The sequence below is a fragment of the Stegostoma tigrinum genome, chromosome 9 (genome assembly GCF_030684315.1).
Source record: "Stegostoma tigrinum isolate sSteTig4 chromosome 9, sSteTig4.hap1, whole genome shotgun sequence".
In the NCBI taxonomy this organism is placed as follows: domain Eukaryota; kingdom Metazoa; phylum Chordata; class Chondrichthyes; order Orectolobiformes; family Stegostomatidae; genus Stegostoma; species Stegostoma tigrinum.
In genome coordinates, this window is record NC_081362.1 from 17,312,019 (window position 1) to 17,331,228 (window position 19,210).

The window sequence follows — 19,210 nt, forward strand, 5'->3', positions numbered from 1 at the left end:
TGTACAAGGCTCTAGTCAGACCACATTGAATGTCATGAGCAGTTTTGAGAGACCACGTCTATCCATCAGCTCATCAGCCCAACTGGAGTGTCCAGTAAGTGCACAGTGGAACCAGTTGCTCTGCTATAATGCTTGTTTGTTTTTGTAACTTGTGTTTTACTGTTTTTAAATAAATTTTAAGACCCATGAAGTCACTCCCCAATATTATGAGTTGGTGAACGTAATTGCTTATTTCAAAGCTTTAAAGAGGGGATATGGTAACCTTGGACAGACTCCAATGCATGAAGGGGGATGAAGGGCTGCAATTGTGGAGCAGTTGAGGACTCTGGGTATGTAGTCGGAGTTAAAAAGGCAGGTGGAGGGGTTGTGGAATCTCGTTGAAATACAGTACACCGAGAGGCCTAGATAGAGCAGATAAGGAGATGTTGTTTCCACTAGGAGACTAACACTGAAGGGCATCTCCTCAGTGAAAGAACAGAAATCAGGAGGAATTTCTCCAGCCAGAGCGTGGTTAAACCATAAATAGAAAAAAAGGTGATGCAGGGTTACAGTGAAAAGGCAGGAGAATGGGGTTGAGAAACCCATCAGCATGATCAAATGTGGAACAGCCATAATGGGCTAAATGGCCTAATTCTGCTCCTGTATTTTATAGTCTTATGTTCCATTGATTGAAGGAGTTTAGTTGGTCTACTGACTGACACTTCCTCTGGCATACAAATGGTCTTTAAAATAGCCTGGTGCTGCTGTTGGCAGGTCCTCCTGTACTCTTTATTGATACAGCCTGTTCCCATGGCAAGGGTAGAATGAGAGAAGGTTACACTGCAGTTGAATAGAGTTCTGCTGCCCCTGGGTGGCCAGCAGTAAATGCCTGGTCTCAACTTTTGGACTATGAGTAACAGCTCATTTCTAAAAATGAACAGACCAAATAAGCTTGTGTTTGGAGAGGCAAGGCCTGGTAGTTAATTTCAGGTTGAATCCCACAACCTGCTTCATAACCAGTAAAGAGCATTAAAATGTTTAAGAACAGAATAAGTTGGCTACTGAGCAGGTCAGTGCCTGGGAATTGGTTCCAGCAAATCTGGACATTATGCTCCAGCAGATGGCAGATGTTGAATGGTAACTGGGACCTTGCAGGAGGTTGACCATTCCATGAAGACTGAGTTTAGACTTGGGTTTTGGATGGTGTTTTCTGTGAAAGAGGAATCTGGCTATTGTCTTTACTGCATGAACATCTGAAAGCTGTCTGCCTAACCTCCTTCAACTTTCTATTCTGAACTTCCAAGAACTGATAAGTATTATTGCCTTTAAATTGGAATGAACTGTCAAGGTGACCCTGATCAACATATTCACAAAATTAACCAAGGAAATGTCTGTGGAGCAATGTATTGTGTAAAACAAAACCTGGCCAGTTTCATTTATCTCCATTGTGTGATTACAACAAAAAGGTTAATAGCATTGGTCCAGTTAGCAATTTAACAATAAATGCTACACCGTTCTGGCTTTCAGAGGAGGGGTGTTTTGTCCTGGGTTGCTGTTTTTTTGGAGACAGAGATTGGGGCAGGTGCTGTGAACTCCACAAGATTAAAAAAATGAAAGCCTTTTCTTTAAAAAGAAAAGCTAGAACAATATAAGCAGCTTCACTGGGTGTGGTCAACCTCAGATCAAACACAATAATTTCAGGAGCTGCTGTGGGCTTGAAGAAATGGAAACTATTCCCAATTGCCTTCCCCCTTAAGTCTAGCCAAATACTAGGGATTCTCTTCCAAGGCTGTTTGATTACATGCAAGACAAATCAGTTTTCTGAATTTGCCTTTTTGTCAAAAGGTGGTGTTTGTACAATGTTACTATCATCGGAACAGTTAGTAATTACTATTTATTATTTTGTTGTTAAGTTATTCTATGTTTTGCTTAATATCATGTAATGCATCTAGAAAACAGCACTTTACATTTGCTTTTAAAAAGTTTGGGTCTAAATATTTAAAGGGGCGTGGGGAAGAGGAAATCTAGTCTGGTCCCTAACATAAAATAACCCAAATTTTTTTTAAGCAACAAATGGATATCAAAAATTGGTTATTCAAACTCTGGCTAGGAATGACTAGGTTTCTATTTAAATAACGCTACGTTGAGATAGAAGTAGAAAGGCTGATTTGGTCTGGCTGTCTTTGTGTTAAACAGTACTTAAATTCCATCTTGTATCATGGTTGGATGTGATCTCTTCTTCCAAGCATTAGCCCAAACACCATGTCAAGGCCCGAATGCATTCCAGGAACCTGTGTTTCTTTTTGTCAGGACTCTAGTGCAAAGTTGTGTCTTCAGCAAAATTACTCCCAGATTACTCACTAGGAGACTAGTAGCCTACTAGGTTTCAGTGCTACCACTGACCTATGACCTTTAAGCACAGACATTTCACTCTAGGGAGGAACAGTCCATTGAAGCATTGAGGGAATGTTACATGGTAGGAAGGTTTTTTTCCTAAAAAAAATTCCATTCATGGATATAGGTAGCAGGCATCACTAGCCTGGTTGGCCTTTATTGCCAGTCTCTAGTTAACCTAGCCAACTATTTTGGGGCTTTTCAGAGTGTATTTTAAGAGTCAACTCTATTATTGAGGATCGGGATTTACAGGTCAGATTGGGTAGATAGTTTTTAATTTACTAATGGAATCATAATAAATAGCCATCTGGTTCACTAAACAGGAAGTCACCGTGTGACTAGTTTTAAAATCCAGATTTTGTTGAATTTGAAGTATAGGAACTGCACATGCTGGAGAATCTGAGGCAACAAGGCGTAGAGCTGGATGAACACAGCAGGTCAAGCAGCATCAGAAGAGCAGGAAAGCTGATGTTTTGGGTCTAGAAGGGTCTGGGCCCAAAACGTCAGCTTTCCTGCTCCTCTGCTGCTGCTTGGCCTGCTGTGTTCATCCAGCTCTACATCTTGTTATCTTTGTTGAATTTATATTTGAGCCATTGAGGTTCAAACTCATCCCTCCAGGCCATTAGTCTAGTACTCTGGATTACTAGTTCCATGACAATCTTTGGACATGATGTTAAACCAAGAGTGGTCTGACTTCTCAGGCAGCAAACGTTAGTGCAGACAAACTAGGGTAAATGGCCCCTTTCGTCAAAGTAGGAATTCTCAGATTCTTCCCACCACTGGCCAATCCTTTTGAATTTTAAGGTGACTCAAGGACAATTTTTAGGTTGAAATCCATACAGTCCAAGGAAAGGCTCAGACTTAGGTTTAATAGCATCTTGAAACTGGAGATATAGTAACTTGGTGCAATGATCCAAACAATACAAGTCGCAAAATTCCCCTCAAGTGTAATCCAAAATGAACACTGGCACCAGGACAAAGCTTTTTAGCTGCTCCGATATTACCTTTACTCATGGAAGCAAGAATCGCTGTGAAGAAGGGGAATTTGCTCTTTGCAAAGAAGGCAAGCCTTGTGGCAGCGCCAAAAGAACATGGGGTAGGGGCTGGTGGTTGTGGAGGAGAACAGATACACACACGTAGATAGAATCTAAATCAGTTGGTTAGATAGAAATGGATCAAGCAAGTTTAATCTGCCATCCAACTCAACGTTAGGAGTCCATGATCAGGACTGAAACCCTCCACTGAGGCTAAGAAAACTAAAGAGGCATTTTTTCCATTTGCTGTTTGGTAGATACCATTTCCTGCGCACCAACTGCAGAGAATATTTCATTCACTGAATCATGTACAGAAGTTGAAAAAGCAGACACCATTTCATAAATACATGTGGTTTTGTTTTAAAATCACACTCAGAACGTGGGCAATGTTATGTCATTTAACATCCATCCCTAGATATCTAGGCAAGGTGATAACAATTCAAGCTTCAAACTAGCTGTAGTTTGATTGACAATTTGTGAAGGGTCATAGATGGGCAATATAATAGCCTTGTCACGAGGCAATTATGCCATTCTCCACACTATCAAATCCTCCTGTAAGTTTAAATATTTTTTACCCCACTCCCCTTTCCCACCCCCCCCCTTCATATCTACAGGATTGGAATTAAAAGGTGACTGCAAGAGCTGTTGGGTTAATGTGAAAAAAAAGTTCATCATCTTCTCAGAAGGGCCCGAGTCAAGTGGCAGAAACCAGCAAAAACTAGCAGTTAGAACTACATGATCTGTGATCAAAACCATGTTTGTAGTTTAGAAATAACAACAAATCTAGGTACTGTGGAACAATATTCCACCACCTCCTTGTTATCAGGCAAAATATTGACAATTTTCACACTTGAACAAGAAGCTTAAGTGCCACATTCATCACCAAACTCCTCTAGCTTCAGGATTCCAGTTCTGCACAAAGGATTTGCAAAAAAAATCTGAAGTAAATTATAAATGCCATTTAGCTATTCACAACAGCCTTAGAACAAGCGTTATGGTAGCCAAAATGGCTCTAAATTTCATGCTAGCTATTCAATTTAGAGGTGAAAAAAGGTGAGAGAGAGTGCGAAACATTCTGGAAGACACTGCACTAAGTTTAAAAACAGATACAGCATGACAACCATTTGGTCCATTTATGCCTATGCTAGTACCTTGCTCAAGAAATCCAGAACAAATCCCAAGACAGTTGTCCTACATCTTTCTTTGCACAAAAAGGATGTCCAATCACCCAATCCAATCCCTAGCAATATCCATGATAATGGGAACTGCAGATGCTGGAGAATCCAAGATAGTGAAATGTGAGGCTGGATGAACACAGCAGGCCCAGCAGCATCTCAGGAGCACAAAAGCTGACGTTTCAGGCCTAGACCCTTCATCAGAGAGGGGGATGGGGAGAGGGAACTGGAATAAATAGGGAGAGAGGCGGACCGAAGATGGAGAGAAAAGGAGAGGAGAGGAGAGTATAGGTGGGGAGGTAGGGAGGGGATAGGTCAGTCCAGGGAAGATGGACAGGTCAAGGAGGTGGGATGAGGTTAGTAGGTAGGAGATGGAGGTGCGGCTTGGGGTGGGAGGAAAGGATGGGTGAGAGGAAGAACAGGTTAGGGAGGCAGAGACAGGCTGGGCTGGTTTTGGGATGCAGTGGGGGGAAGGGGAGATTTTGAAGTTGGTGAAGTCCACATTGATACCATTGGGCTGCAGGTTTCCCAAGTGGAATAGGAGTTGCTGTTCCTGCAACCTTTGGATGGCATCATTGTGGCACTGCAGGAGGCCCATGATGGACATGTCATCTAAAGAATGGGAGGGGGAGTGGAAATGGTTTGCGACTGGGAGGTGCAGTTGTTTATTGCGAACCGAGCGGAGGTGTTCTGCAAAGCGGTCCCCAAGCCTCTGCTTGGTTTCCCCATTTTTCCATCCCCACCCATGTCTGCTTTCCGGAGAGACCACTCTCTCCGTGACTCACTTGTTCGCTCCACACTGCCCTCCAACCCCACCACACCCGGCACCTTCCCCTGCAACCGCAGGAAATGCTACACTTGTCCCCACACCTCCTCCCTCACCCCTATCCCAGGCCCCAAGATGACTTTCCATATTAAGCAGAGGTTCACCTGCACATCTGCCAATGTGGTATACTGCATTCACTGTACCCGGTGTGGCTTCCTCTACATTGGGGAAACCAAGCGGAGGCTTGGGGACCGCTTTGCAGAACACCTCTGCTCGGTTCGCAATAAACAACTACACCTCCCAGTCGCAAACCATTTCCACTCCCCCTCCCATTCTTTAGATGACATGTCCATCATGGGCCTCCTGCAGTGCCACAATGATGCCACCCGAAGGTTGCAGGAACAGCAACTCCTATTCCGCTTGGGAACCCTGCAGCCCAATGGTATCAATGTGGACTTCACCAGCTTCAAAAATCTCCCCTTCCCCCACTGCATCCGAAAATCAGCCCAGTTCGTCCCCTCCCCCCACCGCATCCCAAAACCAACCCAGCTCTTCCCCTCCACCCACTGCATCCAAAACCAGTCCAAACTGTCTCTGCCTCCCTAACCGGTTCTTCCTCTCACCCATCCCTTCCTCCCACCCCAAGCCGCACCTCCATCTCCTACCTACTAACCTCATCCCACCTCCTTGACCTGTGTCTTCCCTGGACTGACCTATCCCCTACCTCCCCACCTATCTTCTTTTCTCTCCATCTTCGGTCCGCCTCCCCCTCTCTCCCTATTTATTCCAGTTCCCTCTCCCCATCCCCCTCTCTGATGAAGGGTCTAGGCCCGAAACATCAGCTTTTGTGCTCCTGAGATGCTGCTGGGCCTGCTGTGTTCATCCAGCCTCACATTTCATTACCCTAACAATATCCCATGCTCAAATATTTGTACTCTCTCAAAGCAGATCAATGAACATTGGTTGAATTTTTTTTTGCCTAAAAAAGGTTTTCTTGGCAACTGAAATGTATGGACTAGGGCCTAAAAACATTAAGATTCAGGAATTGAAGTTTAGCGTCTGAAGGAAGTTGCCTGGACTGATTCCTCCAAACACAAATTAGGACCAAATGTCTGAGTCAGAAATAGTTTAATATAAAGCTAGTCCTGAGAAACTAGTCAGAAAATCAAATGTGTTTTTAAAAAGTCAAAACTGGTCCATTAATAATTAAAATTACAGAAACTAAGCAATTCAGCTCAAAATATATCTGACAGCATTTCAATAGGCATAGCAATGAACCAACATAAAAGATGACATTTATGACTTTCCAAGACCAACCATCTTGAAGTTTCAGGACAGAATCTGAATGTAATCCTAGGCAAAGTGGATCAATTTATCAGCAACTTATTGACTGCCTCAAAAATATCCACTGTCAAAGTGCAGCATTTAGCATCAATGGCCTATGTACATGCATAGTTGCAAGTCTGAGCAAGAGGGACAATTCAAAGTAGGAAGTCGCTGTAGTGCAACTCTAATTGTAGATAACTGCAAAACACTACTGCAACAGCACAAATCAGAAAGCGTTCTACATTGGACTCATTTTAAAATAAATTTGATGATGGTTACAAAGAACATACCAACCTTCACTTTTGGAAACGGCCTCTACCCTTTCGAGTGCCTTACCTGGCATCTTGACAATTCATTAACAGAACCTGAAGAGAAAGAAAAAAAAAAGAGGAGTAGGTTCTTAAGCATGGTCCAAAATATCCTAAATCATACCAAAATGTAAAATCTTACATCAACCTTGGTGATAGCACTCTGGAATCTATAACTTAGAGGCAAGGCCTGTTCAATTTCAGCTGATGTTTGTAATGCTGATGGTATAACATACATAAATCAGGATGTTATTTTTCAGTGAGATATTAAAAAAGAAAGACATTGGCTGTCCTCACAGGTGGGTGTAAAATAGATTCCCTAACACAGACGACCAGGAAGGGAGCTCACACTGGTGCCCTGCCAATAACCTATCAACAAGATTATCTGGTCATCACACACTGGTGTTTAAAAAGGAAGCAGCGCACAAAATTGGCTGTTACAAAGTTGCACGATAATACTACATAATTGACTATCCAAAAGTATCAAAAAAGTGAAATATTACAGATAATAAGGTGTACAGCTGGATGCACACTGCAGGCCAGGCAACAGAGGAGCAGGAAGGCTGATGCTTCGGGCCTAGACCCATCTTCAGAAATGGGGAAGAGCGTTCTGAAATAAAATGGGGGGGGGGCGGGGGGAAGAAGACGGATAAAAGATAGATGGCAGAGAAGATAGATGGCGAGGAGACACACAAGTCAGAAAAGAGCCGGAGATGGAACCATGAAAGGGGAGTGTAGGTGGGGAGGTAGGGAGGACGGACAGGTCAAGGGGGTGGGATGAGGTTAATAGGTAGGAGAACGGGGTGGGGCTTGGGATGGTGGTGGGGGTGGGGGGAGGAAAACAAACAGGTTAGGGAGGCAGGGATGAGCTGGTCCCCACCCCAATAGGACTGACCTATCTCCTCCCTACCTCACCACCCACACACCTCTACTGGCTCCATCCCCCACCTCTTAGACATTGCAATGCAGCCATTTTCCCTTCTTTGCACCCCCACCCCCACTCTTAAGGCTCCAGACTAGTTACTGAAGGATTTTAAAACACAATTTTTTTTATTTTTAGTCAATTTTAGGCCACCATTACCATTTTCAGAACCTAAAATGCAACAAAAATTAGGTCCTTCTCTTAATAGAAAGATGAAGCAAAAATTAAAAAAAAGTTAAGATTCTGCCCATATTAGAGCCCAAAATTTCCAAATAATCCATTGTGAACTTTTGCCACAAGGTGAGGAGCACATTTCAGTTGAGGAATGGTCACCCGACTATTAAACGGTTCCACTTTCCACAGATATTGCCAACATTTATCCTTTACTCAAATCAGATTTCTGGTCATTTGTTTGTGGGCTGTTGGCAGTGTGCAAGTTTCTTCCATTTCAGAAACCACTGTGCTTCAAGTGTATTTTGAGCTCTAGGGTTTGTGAAAATGCAAGTCTTTGACAATATAGCGTAGTTTAAAGAAAAACCAGTAACCAACAAATAAAGGCAGCTGGTGCGTTAACAGCATCCAGACTTTAGCAAACCACTCATGTCATCTCAGAGCTTAAAAAATGCTTTGGAACAGTCAATAGTAAAGTGGAAAAACCCACCACCATACCTGCAATTAACAGTGAATTATTAATTGCAAAATAATTCAGGATGTGGGCATCGCTGGCTATTTAATCTGACCAATACCTCCTGACATTCAATGTCATTACCATGACCGGATCCACAACATCAACATCCTGGGAGGTTATCACTGAGAACTAGAACTGGACTGACTAACTAACATGTGCTGCAAAGCCAGTCAGAGGCTCAGGTCCTGCAGTGGGTAACTTACTGCTGGACTCCCAAACCTGTCCATCTACATAACAAGATAGAAGCCAAGAGAGTGTGCTGCAAGTCCTCCCCACTTGCCTGGGCAAATGTAGCACCGAACACCGAGAAGCTCAACACCATCTAGGACAAAGCAGCCCATCCAAGTTTCATAAAAGAAACAAATGGCACCACATCCACGTGGGATCAGTAGCAGCAGGGTGTACTGCCCACATGATCGCTATAGAAATTCACCAAGACTCCTTAGACACGAGAAAAAAAGCAAAGAAATCACTACCATCTCGAACAAGAGCAGCAGATACTTGGGAATACACCCATCTACAAGCCTCTCATCTAGACTGGGAACATAAACACCCTTGTGTCACTGGATCACAATCCCTTACTACACCTAATATAAACAAACAAACAGTTCACCACCTCAAAGGGCAATTAAAGAGATTGGCAATAAATGCTGGTCCAGTCAGCAATACCCATATCCCAGGAGTTAAAATTTACAACTAGAGATGTGAGGACTTTGTTGTTTCTTGTGCTTGGGTTGATGTCAGGTGGTCCATCTAGACTAAAAATTTCTCTCATATCTCTGGGCCATGATGGCAACTTAAGAGTCAATGCATTGCAATGGATCTGGAGCGATATGTAAACTGAGCTAGGGAAGGATATCAGATTTTCCTCTTAAAAAGAGAAAGTAAACTAGGTGGATTTGAGACACAGTTTCATCGCCATCATTAGATTAGATTCCCTACAGTGTGGAAACTGGCCCTTTGGCCCAACAAGTCCACACCGCCCCTTACAGCATCCCACCCAAACCCATCCCCCTATAATCCACACACCCCTGAACACTATGGGCAGTTTTAGCATGGCCAATCCACCTAGCCTGCACATCTTTGGACTGTGGGAGGAAACCGGACCACCCGGAGAAAACTCACGCAGTCACAGGGACAAGTGCGAACTCCACACAGACAGTTACCTGAGGCTGGAATTGACCCCGGGTCCCTGGTGCTGTGGGGCTGCAGTGCTAACCACTGAGCCACCGTGCCACCCATTAGACGAGTCAATAAGTTCTAGAATTTGTTCCTTGGTGGGATTCAAACTGATGGCCTCAGAGTAGCTTGGGTCTTTGCAGTCCAATCACATTACCATCAGTCACTAAATGGAAGGTGTGTGTATTATAAGTTAAAAAAGTGATGACTTGAATAAGAAATTAGAAGAATGAAGTCCGAATAGGACAGTATCATATGCAAAATTTCTATATTAGAATACAGGCAATGCCAAAGTTGCAAATGGGCTCTGTTCTGTTGTCTATTCAGAAGTGGATTTGTACGCAAGTCATAACAATGCAGAATAAAAACAGCCATAAATTAAAATTCAACATGTGAAAATTTATGTAAGTTATACTTGTGATCCCATACATAAGTGTGAATGTTAAGTCAAGAACCCCCAGTTCTCAATTTACTTGACTTGAGAAAGCTATTGTTACAAAACAAAATGTTACAGAAGAGGCAAAATCTTTTATTGCCAACATTCCACTCTTCATCTCAATACAGCGGTATTAGCCTTAAATACTTGCACTATATCCCACATCAGGCATACAGCCTTCTAAACAGAAAGTGTGGCTTGTATAAGCCACAGGACTCAACATGAACGAGCTCAGTATCCTGCAGTGAACAGCTAAGTACACCACCTTTGGGGAAGCCTAAACAAACAGGATATGATCTAGTCACAAGTTTCATAACTTGTGACAAAAAAAAGCAAAGTGTCATCCAACTGAAAGCTTTCATTTAGCTGCTACGCATCTGCAGTCATAATCAGAACACAGCACCTGTCCAGTCATGTTCTATATTTCTTTGCCTATATATTTCCATTCATAACAGGACATTGCTCATAGGCTTTTAAAAAGAGGTTCAATTGGAAAAATAGGCAGCATTTTCCATCCGCAACACCTCTCCATGTTCCAAACTTACACGTACTGCTACACACAGTGAGCATAGCCCATTAAACTCACCCATAAGCTGGTTGGTTATAAACAAGAGTTGTTGACTAATCAAACCAACATCATTAGTTTACAGCAAACGCAAAGTAAATGCCCAACATTGGGTGATCGTAAGAACTGCAGATGCTGGAATCAAAGAGAACAGTATGGAACTGGAGGAACATAGCAGGCCAGGTAGCAGAGGAGCAAGAAAGTTAATATTTCAGATTGGGACACATCTTCAGAAATGGGTGCAAGTGGGTGGTGAGAAGAGCTCAGAAAAGAAGAGAGGAGTGGGTCTGGGGAAGGTAACAGGCGAGTGCAGGTAGGCAATGGTGGGGATTGGTCACTGAGGTCTGTCTGTCTTCTCTCCCACCTCACTGGCCAATCCCCACTATTGCCTACCTGATCCCACCTACCTTCGCCTGCCCCCCAACCCACTTTTGAAGGGTCCTGACCCGAAATGCCAACTTTCCTGTTCCTCTGATGCTGCTTGGCCTGCCTCCCAACAGCAGGATCTGCTGCACTCATCTCCAGTTATACATTCAAGCCTTTGAATTAAAATCCAAACAATTTTTGAATAGATTAACTGCTTCCACTATTTTGGTGGATTGACTATTTCAGCCAGCAATAAGTTTCCCAGTTAATTGAAATTTACCCTCTCCCTACGAGAACAAAAAAAAACCAAAACAGACAGACAGTAGCCTGTCGTTCATCTGATCATTTGCTGCTCTACATTATCTAAACACGTGAATCCTAGATCAACCTTCACGTTTCCAACACTGGAGGTCTTGCCACAAGAATGTTTCCAACCACAAAACATTACATTGACCCAGAAGCAACCTAGCTTTCCAAACCAAAAAACCTAAGAATTAAGCAAACATTATACTTTAGAGAGTTATACTGATTCCATCATATGGAATCAGTATAATCACATTGCATACTGCAAATACTGTGGGTCCTGACACCACCTCAACTATGGTACTGAAGGCCTGTACAATATTAGCAGCTCCAACCATATGACAAAGAAAAGAACAGAAGACTGCCCTAGTATGGATTTATCTGTTTTGAGAGTGCAAAACAATGTTGCTAAGTGACTGGGGTGAAAAAGCTTTTGACTGAGCTAGCTCAGTGGCAGCATTCTAGATGATCTCATGGAATGACTACAAAAGATGTGGGAAAGAAAGTGTAGGTGATGGTGGTTGTGGTTGGAGACCTAGGAGGTCACAATCCATGTCAGGATCAATGACGCAGGGAGCAAAGAGAAAAAGAGGTCCAGCAGACATTAGGTAGGAAATTGAAATGCATGACTTAATGTCCAGATTAGTCTACTGCAATACAGTAGGAAGGTATAGGAAAAAGGGAGGAAGATGGAATAGGTGTATGCATGGTTGGAAAGATGGTGCACCAGGAAGGACTTCAGATTCAAGGTTCAATGGATTATATTTGATCAGGAATGGGACCAACATACTCGAGGAGGTTTACTAAATGGTATGTTTCAAGACCTGTCCCATTTTGCTTCTGCATAGTGTGGGAATGCTGCTTGTTCAATCAAGTTGAATTGAAATAGTTCTGGGTACAGCATTTTTACATGGAAGAAAAAGAAACCATTCTCACACTACTGAACTTGAGGAATACTTGGTTTCAAAAGTCAGCACTGTGAAAGACAGGAGTATCAAGAATGCTGTTGACAAAGTCAAGAATAGCGATGATCAAGTCCAGCTGATTCGGGATGCCTCCATGACACCTTGTAGCAAACTTTTTAAAAAGCAAAACGTTAGTTATATAAAGCTGGTGAAAGAAATTTCAAATTCCCTGTTGATTCTCTCGGCTCATGATGTCCAAGGCAGGAGAGCCTTTCCTCAGTCCAAAACTTGGTTTGCATTCTTCTTACACATTTTACCTCCTGACCTCACTACAGCCCTCACCAAATGTGATGAGCAAACTGATTTTCTGAAGGAAAAGTGTGACAATTGATACATGGCTTCAAAATGAACCCCAGCAAAATTGAAGTTAAATTGGAGGACAGTCTCTCTGCTGACTGGAGCCATAGAAAACATAGGAACAGCAGTAGTCCAGTTGCTCCTTCAAGCCTGCTTTGCCATTCAATATGATCATGGCTGAACATCCAACTTAGTACCTTGTTGCTGTTTTCTCTCCATGCCCTTTAATTCCTTCAGGAATATTTTGGCCTCACTTTGTGGCTCACCAGTCTTTGGTTATCTTGTTATCAGTCCTAAATCGCTTATCCTAGGGCTGCAACACTAGATCTGGACTCCCTAGTCATCCAGAACATCCTTCGTCCTGTTACCTGTTTGAATTTTATAGGTTTCTGGAGATCACCTTCATTCTTCCAAACTCCAACCATTGTATTGATTAGGACTCAAATGTCTAACTGGTCAATCTCACCATCCCAGGAATAGGTTTGGTGAGCTTTTGTTGCATTCTCTCCATAGCCAGAACTTCCTTGCCTCATTAAAAAAAAGGGCAAAACTATGCACAATATTCCAAGTGTGGTTGCACCAAGGCCCTACACATCATAACTCAGCACACAATATAGAGATGGATTTAGGAAGTCAAGCCATTTTCAGCTCTAGGACATCACTGCAGGGGTTTCCTCAGTGTAGTGTCCTTGGCAAAAAACAAACTTCTGCTTGAATGTCTATCCCTTCAGCATTAGGAAATTAGAGGAAATGTTCATTGAACAACTGTCTAGGTATGAAAGAGTGAACTTTGTCAATACTTAAAATTGGAGGCAAGCAAGAAAGCTGTTAAGCAGGCTGCTACATATGTTGTTGTCTGTAGCTCAAAAAGTATTAAAGCAAAATGCCTAATTAAATATTGACACAAGTGAGACCACTTTGGGGCTATCTGTGGAAGTTTATCGCATTGTGTTGGACCATTCTTAAAGAGAGGAATTGAGTTACCAAGCTCCCTTTCATACTGGGCAAAAAGGAAGATCAAACTCAACTGCCACCATTAACTTTGTTGTATTACAATGGTCTCATCCATTCAAAGTGGATGGGCTGGGCCTCATTTTAATAGTAGGGATAGTACCTTTACACTAGGACTTAGCAAATCCATCAGAACCAGCTGACAAAAACTCATGCAAGTTATTAAACAGCTGAAACATCATGGCTCAGTGGTCAGCACTGCTGCCTCACAGCATCAGGAGCCTGGGTTCAATTCCACCCTCCGGCAACTGTCTTTGTTGAGTTTGCACATTCTCCCCGCATCTGTGTGGCTTTGCGCCAAGGCTCCAGTTTCCTCCCACAGTCCAAAGAAGAAATGCAGGCTAGGTGGATTGGCCATGTTAAATTTCCCATTAGTGTCCAGAGGTGAGAGTGCTAGGGAAGATTAGTCATGGGAATTGCAGGGTTACAGGGATAGGTCTGGATGGGATGCTCTTCAGAGGGACAGTGTGGGCTTGGGCCAACTGGCCAGTTGTTTCCACACTGTAGGGTTTTGAAGATTCTTGTTCCAATTTCACAGAGACTTACCCACAAACCAATGTTCCTTGAAACTTGACAAGAAACTTCACAACCTGATCTTAAAGAAATAGAAGGAGGATTCACAAGACCCTCACTTGAAAATTCAAAATCAAAAAAGAAAGTTACAGGCTTGCCATGTGTGAAATTGTAAAATCAAGTACTGAATTCAAAATGTAATCTGTACAAGTGCATTGTCTTCATCTGTATCCAATCTTTATGCATTCATTTGATGAATTGTGAGACGTGAATTCACATGTGGGAGAAGAATTTATTTCAAACATACAAAACCTTGCTGCTTTATTTAGCTAGATCCAGGGTGTAAAAAAACTAAAATTTCCCCCAACCACACACGTTATTGGAAAGAAAGCACATGCATGACATGTACCCACATGCAGCCCTTGGGTACATCTATACTGGTTTGATTTCTCTTATTTGAATGAACCCTTCTGTACAAGCATCTGGGCAACCACCAATTCCAAATGAAGGGAATGCCTAACTACCTTCCCTCCATATTCAATGTTCATGCCAGCGAGCATCCAAGGGGTCATAATTAACCAAAGACATTACAAACCAGTCACTGACACTAGCTACAAGAACACTTGAGACACTATTGTGACTAGTGGCCCATTTTAGACCTCAAAAAAGATTCTCACCATCTCCAAAAGGAACGTGTCAGTGTTGTGAAATAGCCTCCACTTTCCTGAAGGAGTACACCTCTTACATTCAAGGTGGTGAAAGCAGACTGTGTGTGCTGGTAATGAACTAGATACCATTGAGAAGACTCATTGTTATGACGACGATGACAACGACATCCTCTAAATCCTAGGAGGGACAAGGTACCAGGGCATACAAATACTAGTTATAAATTCTAAGTCACACACACACACCAACTGGATTTGAAACGTATCTTTATCAGATCAAAAATCTTCAAATTGCTACCCCTCGGCTTTTTTGGTATCACAGACGGCAGTAGTTCATGAAACTAGGCAATAGTGGAGGGATAAATTAATACTGGACTTGCCCGCAACACCCACATCTAAAACAAGACAGATACATTGTCTTCAGCCGTGCTTTGGCCAGTGATGCCCTCCTACTTTCTGCACCAAAATGATTAGTAATTCAGGAAGAGATATTGTGAGTTGTTACTGGACTAGTAAACCAAGAGCTGGATGCAACATTCTGTTCAAGAGTTCAAGTTTTAACAATTCACTAGGAAAACTGGAGTTAGTAAGGAAAACCATGGTGCTACTGGAATGTAGTGCAAAAAATTTCTGTCAGCATCAAGAATCTGCTTGGTCTTGACTTTGAGATTGCACTCATACCAACATTGCTAACTCTTTGGAAGACAATGAAAACCCAAGGTACACATTAGCTCAGCAAAACCAGACCCTGGCTGTTATCTCTTGTTCACAAATATCAATATTTTCATTTGTTTGCAGTTTGGTTGACAAAATGGCCCGCTTCTATCTAAAATCACTACTTTGCATAAATGTGAACAAGGAGTTTCACACTTTTTCTTGCTCAGCTTGGATATCTTTTTCTTCTGCATTCTAAAGCTAGTATCTATGACCCTTCGATCTTCATTCCCCTGCTTTCAACAATAACTTGTCCCAACTCTCCACAAGTGCTCCACACTATCACTCCATGGATGGATGCATGCATGGATACATACATGCATACTTTTTAGTATTACAAGTACTACAGGTATTCAGCATTACATCTGGAAACTATTTCCATCCGTGCCCTGCAGCATTGAACCCACACAAGATGACATGAGAAACAGGGGATGAGGAGACTGGTCAACATCACAGTGAAGCAATACTTCACAAAAAATATCATCGAAATAATGAACATACAAAGTCAGATACTCGAGGGGAGGCCAATACATGTTTAGGTTGCATGAGAAATATGCAATACATATGCTAAACAGCGGTTTTTCTGAATGCTGTCTCAACGTAGACAAGCATAGTGTTATATTTAATCAACCGAACATTCTATTCATATTCACTGGTTAGTCAGTGCTCTGAACATGCCATATCAGCAAGTAGCAAGATATATTTCAGGAAACCCTTAGTGACAGACTTCCTGCTCAGTGTCAGCACGCAGCATTGAGTAGACACCAGGTTCAGAGAGTCAGTGTATTAGTTACACAACTGTAACAGTAAAGAGTTGGATCAGTAATCCTGAAAACTAGTTTCAAAGCATAATGTTTACAGTTGGAGACATTTACAAAAACGTTTCTGGAAATTAACAGTGACCATGGTTTGTCAGAGACCTGTCACCTCTACCTCATCTGGCCTATGTGACTAATGCCACACCATCACTGGTCTCCTATTCCACTTCTGAGAATAAATTGTACTAAACAACTCAAGTGCAGTTAGGAAGTGAGCCGTTGTGACAAGACTGGTAGTGTTCCTACCCTTTGGCTAGGAGACCCGGGTTCGAGTCCCAACTGCTCCAGAGGCATGTAACATCTCTTACTAGGTTAATTTAAAAAAAAAACAACAGGCATGTGTCAGCTAATCCCTTTTAATGGTTTTATTTTTATAATTGGCCAAGGAAGGTTACACCACTACCAAACAATTATAACCAAGAAGGAAAAGTTAGGGGAAAGGAGAAAAGGAAAATTGAAAGATTTAGGACAGGATCATTTTTGTGGAAATGGATGGAATGTGACAGGAGCCTTACAAACAGGTCCTATTGGAATAAGTTATTGGGAATGTCATCATGGTGGCTCAGGCATTAGCACTACTGCCTCAGTACCAGGAATCCAGGTTCAAATCCACCCTCAGGTGACTGTCTGTGGAGTTTCCACATTCTCCTTGTGTCTGCATAGGTTTCCTCCCAAAGGATGTGCAGGCTCGATGGATTGGCTATGCTAAATTGCTCATAGCGTTCAGGGATGTGTGGATTGGGGGCAGGGGGGAATGCACAGAGGGTTGGTTGGGCCTTGTTGGGCCAAAAGGACCTATTGCCACACTGTAGGGATTTGAGGATCTAAATCCAAAGCCAGCCAGTTACCTTAACCAAATCATGCAGAAGTAGAAAGGCTACACAAAAAGAAAAAGGAAGTTCAACTTTAGCTTGTATGGGATTTAGCACTGTCAATGAATTTGGCATGAATAATTCCGGGAAGTTTCATTCCATGACCCATTACCAACTACAGCCTCTCACCTAAAAGAGGATGCCAGTTGCTGATGAACACCATTGTCTTGGCACAGACTTTCCATGCCAATATTGCTACTCACTTAGATCAGCATCACAACCAGGCAGTCTGACCAACCCCACCCTCACATAAAGAGGAAAAAGATAAATCAAAAATTCTTTGAAGTGTTATTGTGATGTCTTCTCCTTGTTGTTTGCAGTATTGTTCGAGAGATTAATTTTCAATACCAGGAGACTGAAGAAAATTCCTCAGGTGCTGATAATTATAAATTGTACTGGAAATACTCAGGATTAATTAAAACAGGCTAAATTTGGAGAAATTCAGATTTAGAATCAGATATGTATTGTTCTCTTCACAGGAAAACTGAGGAGGAGGTATTCAAGGAGATTTTTTACTCACTTATTAGTGCAATATTTATGTGGTTGATACAGGATATTTTGTTGCTTTTTCTAAAGAAAAACCAAATTTATCTAGTTACTTTGATTGCAGAAATCATTTGGATACATAAGGACTAGCTTTAATTGCCAGGTAAATGTTTCCTTCAAAAAAAAAGGAAATCAAACATTTGTTAGCCCAAGAAGAAATAACAAGTTTTCCAACATTGTAAGTGTCACTTTAAAAAAGGTCTATTTTGAACATTGACAGATGCCAAATTACTTAACTAGGTGCACTGACACATTGTTACAGCCCCGATACAAAAATTGGATTTGTCCTTTAAAGATGCAAGTGCTTAATAAAACCAAGTTAAACTATATTGAACTACAATACACTTAGTCAAGTCACATTCATTTAAAAAAAACACAAATTCTGCTGTTTTATACACAAACAGTGGATTAGTACACTAAGATAAATAAGCCATAGCCCCAGGGGCAATTTAGAATTTTCTTTAATTCAACTCACTAGCCTGCTAAAGCAAAGATCACCCACGTCCAAGAAGCAGCAGAGATATTAGGAACTGCCAATGCTAGAGAATCTGAGATAACACAGCAGGCCAAGCAGCAGGAAAGTTGACATTTCAGGTCACAACCCTTCTTCAGAAATTTTATTTCTGAAGGAGGGTCACGACCCAAAAACACCAACTTTCCTGCTCCTGTGATGCTGCTTGGCCTGCTACGTTCATCCAGCTTCACACCATGTTATCCAAGAAGCAACAAGTTACTTGCTACAACACACAAGAGTCCAAGTTCTACCTATCACCCAGTTGCTACCCCACTCCAAGTAATCATACACTTACAGTAAACTCAAGCCTATCCATTGCCTACACATTTCAATTTATTCTGTCCTTCATAGCAAGGCTCATTCAAGTAACCCAACTCATGAATCAGCACAGCCCATTTAAAACAGAAGTAGCTCTTACTTTATTCAACCAGGGTATAATGAAGATAGAATAATCCTGGATTCTATCACTTCCACACAGATGCTTTAATCCTAATTTGTCCTAACACAGAACATGTTGCTCTTTCCTAATTTTTGGTGTCAGTTGGATTGGGGTGGGGAAATTTTATATTTTTAATCAAGTGCAGCTGCAGAAAGTTAACAGCCCATTACAGTGGTTACAGCTCATTAAAAACAGGAATTGCAGCTCCTTATGATTGGCCAAGTTCCCTTAAGTTAATTAAGGCTTTTTGATTCAAATTTATAGATGGGGAATGAGGATACTATGATGGCAATCCAGTTTACAGCACATGGGATTGGAGTTAAAAAAGGGCCAGCTACACCCACAGATTAAAGATGCTATAAAATGCAAGCTACAATGTAATAAAACATTAAGATGCTTCACAGGACCATAAATA

General features: G+C 42.0%; 1 protein-coding gene across 4 annotated transcripts in view; it reads right to left on the minus strand.

Annotated features, from left to right (window-relative positions):
- LOC125455169 (pleckstrin homology domain-containing family G member 1) overlaps positions 1 to 19,210 on the minus strand; it is a 281,538-nt gene that overhangs the window by 124,039 nt on the left and 138,289 nt on the right. For all 4 annotated transcript variants that reach the window (XM_048536871.2, XM_048536870.2, XM_048536868.2 and 1 more), the window contains one exon: positions 6,969 to 7,039. In XM_048536871.2, coding sequence (XP_048392828.1) covers positions 6,969 to 7,017 — 49 coding nt within the window. In that variant the 5' untranslated portion in view covers positions 7,018 to 7,039. The remainder of the gene's footprint in view (positions 1 to 6,968; positions 7,040 to 19,210) is intronic.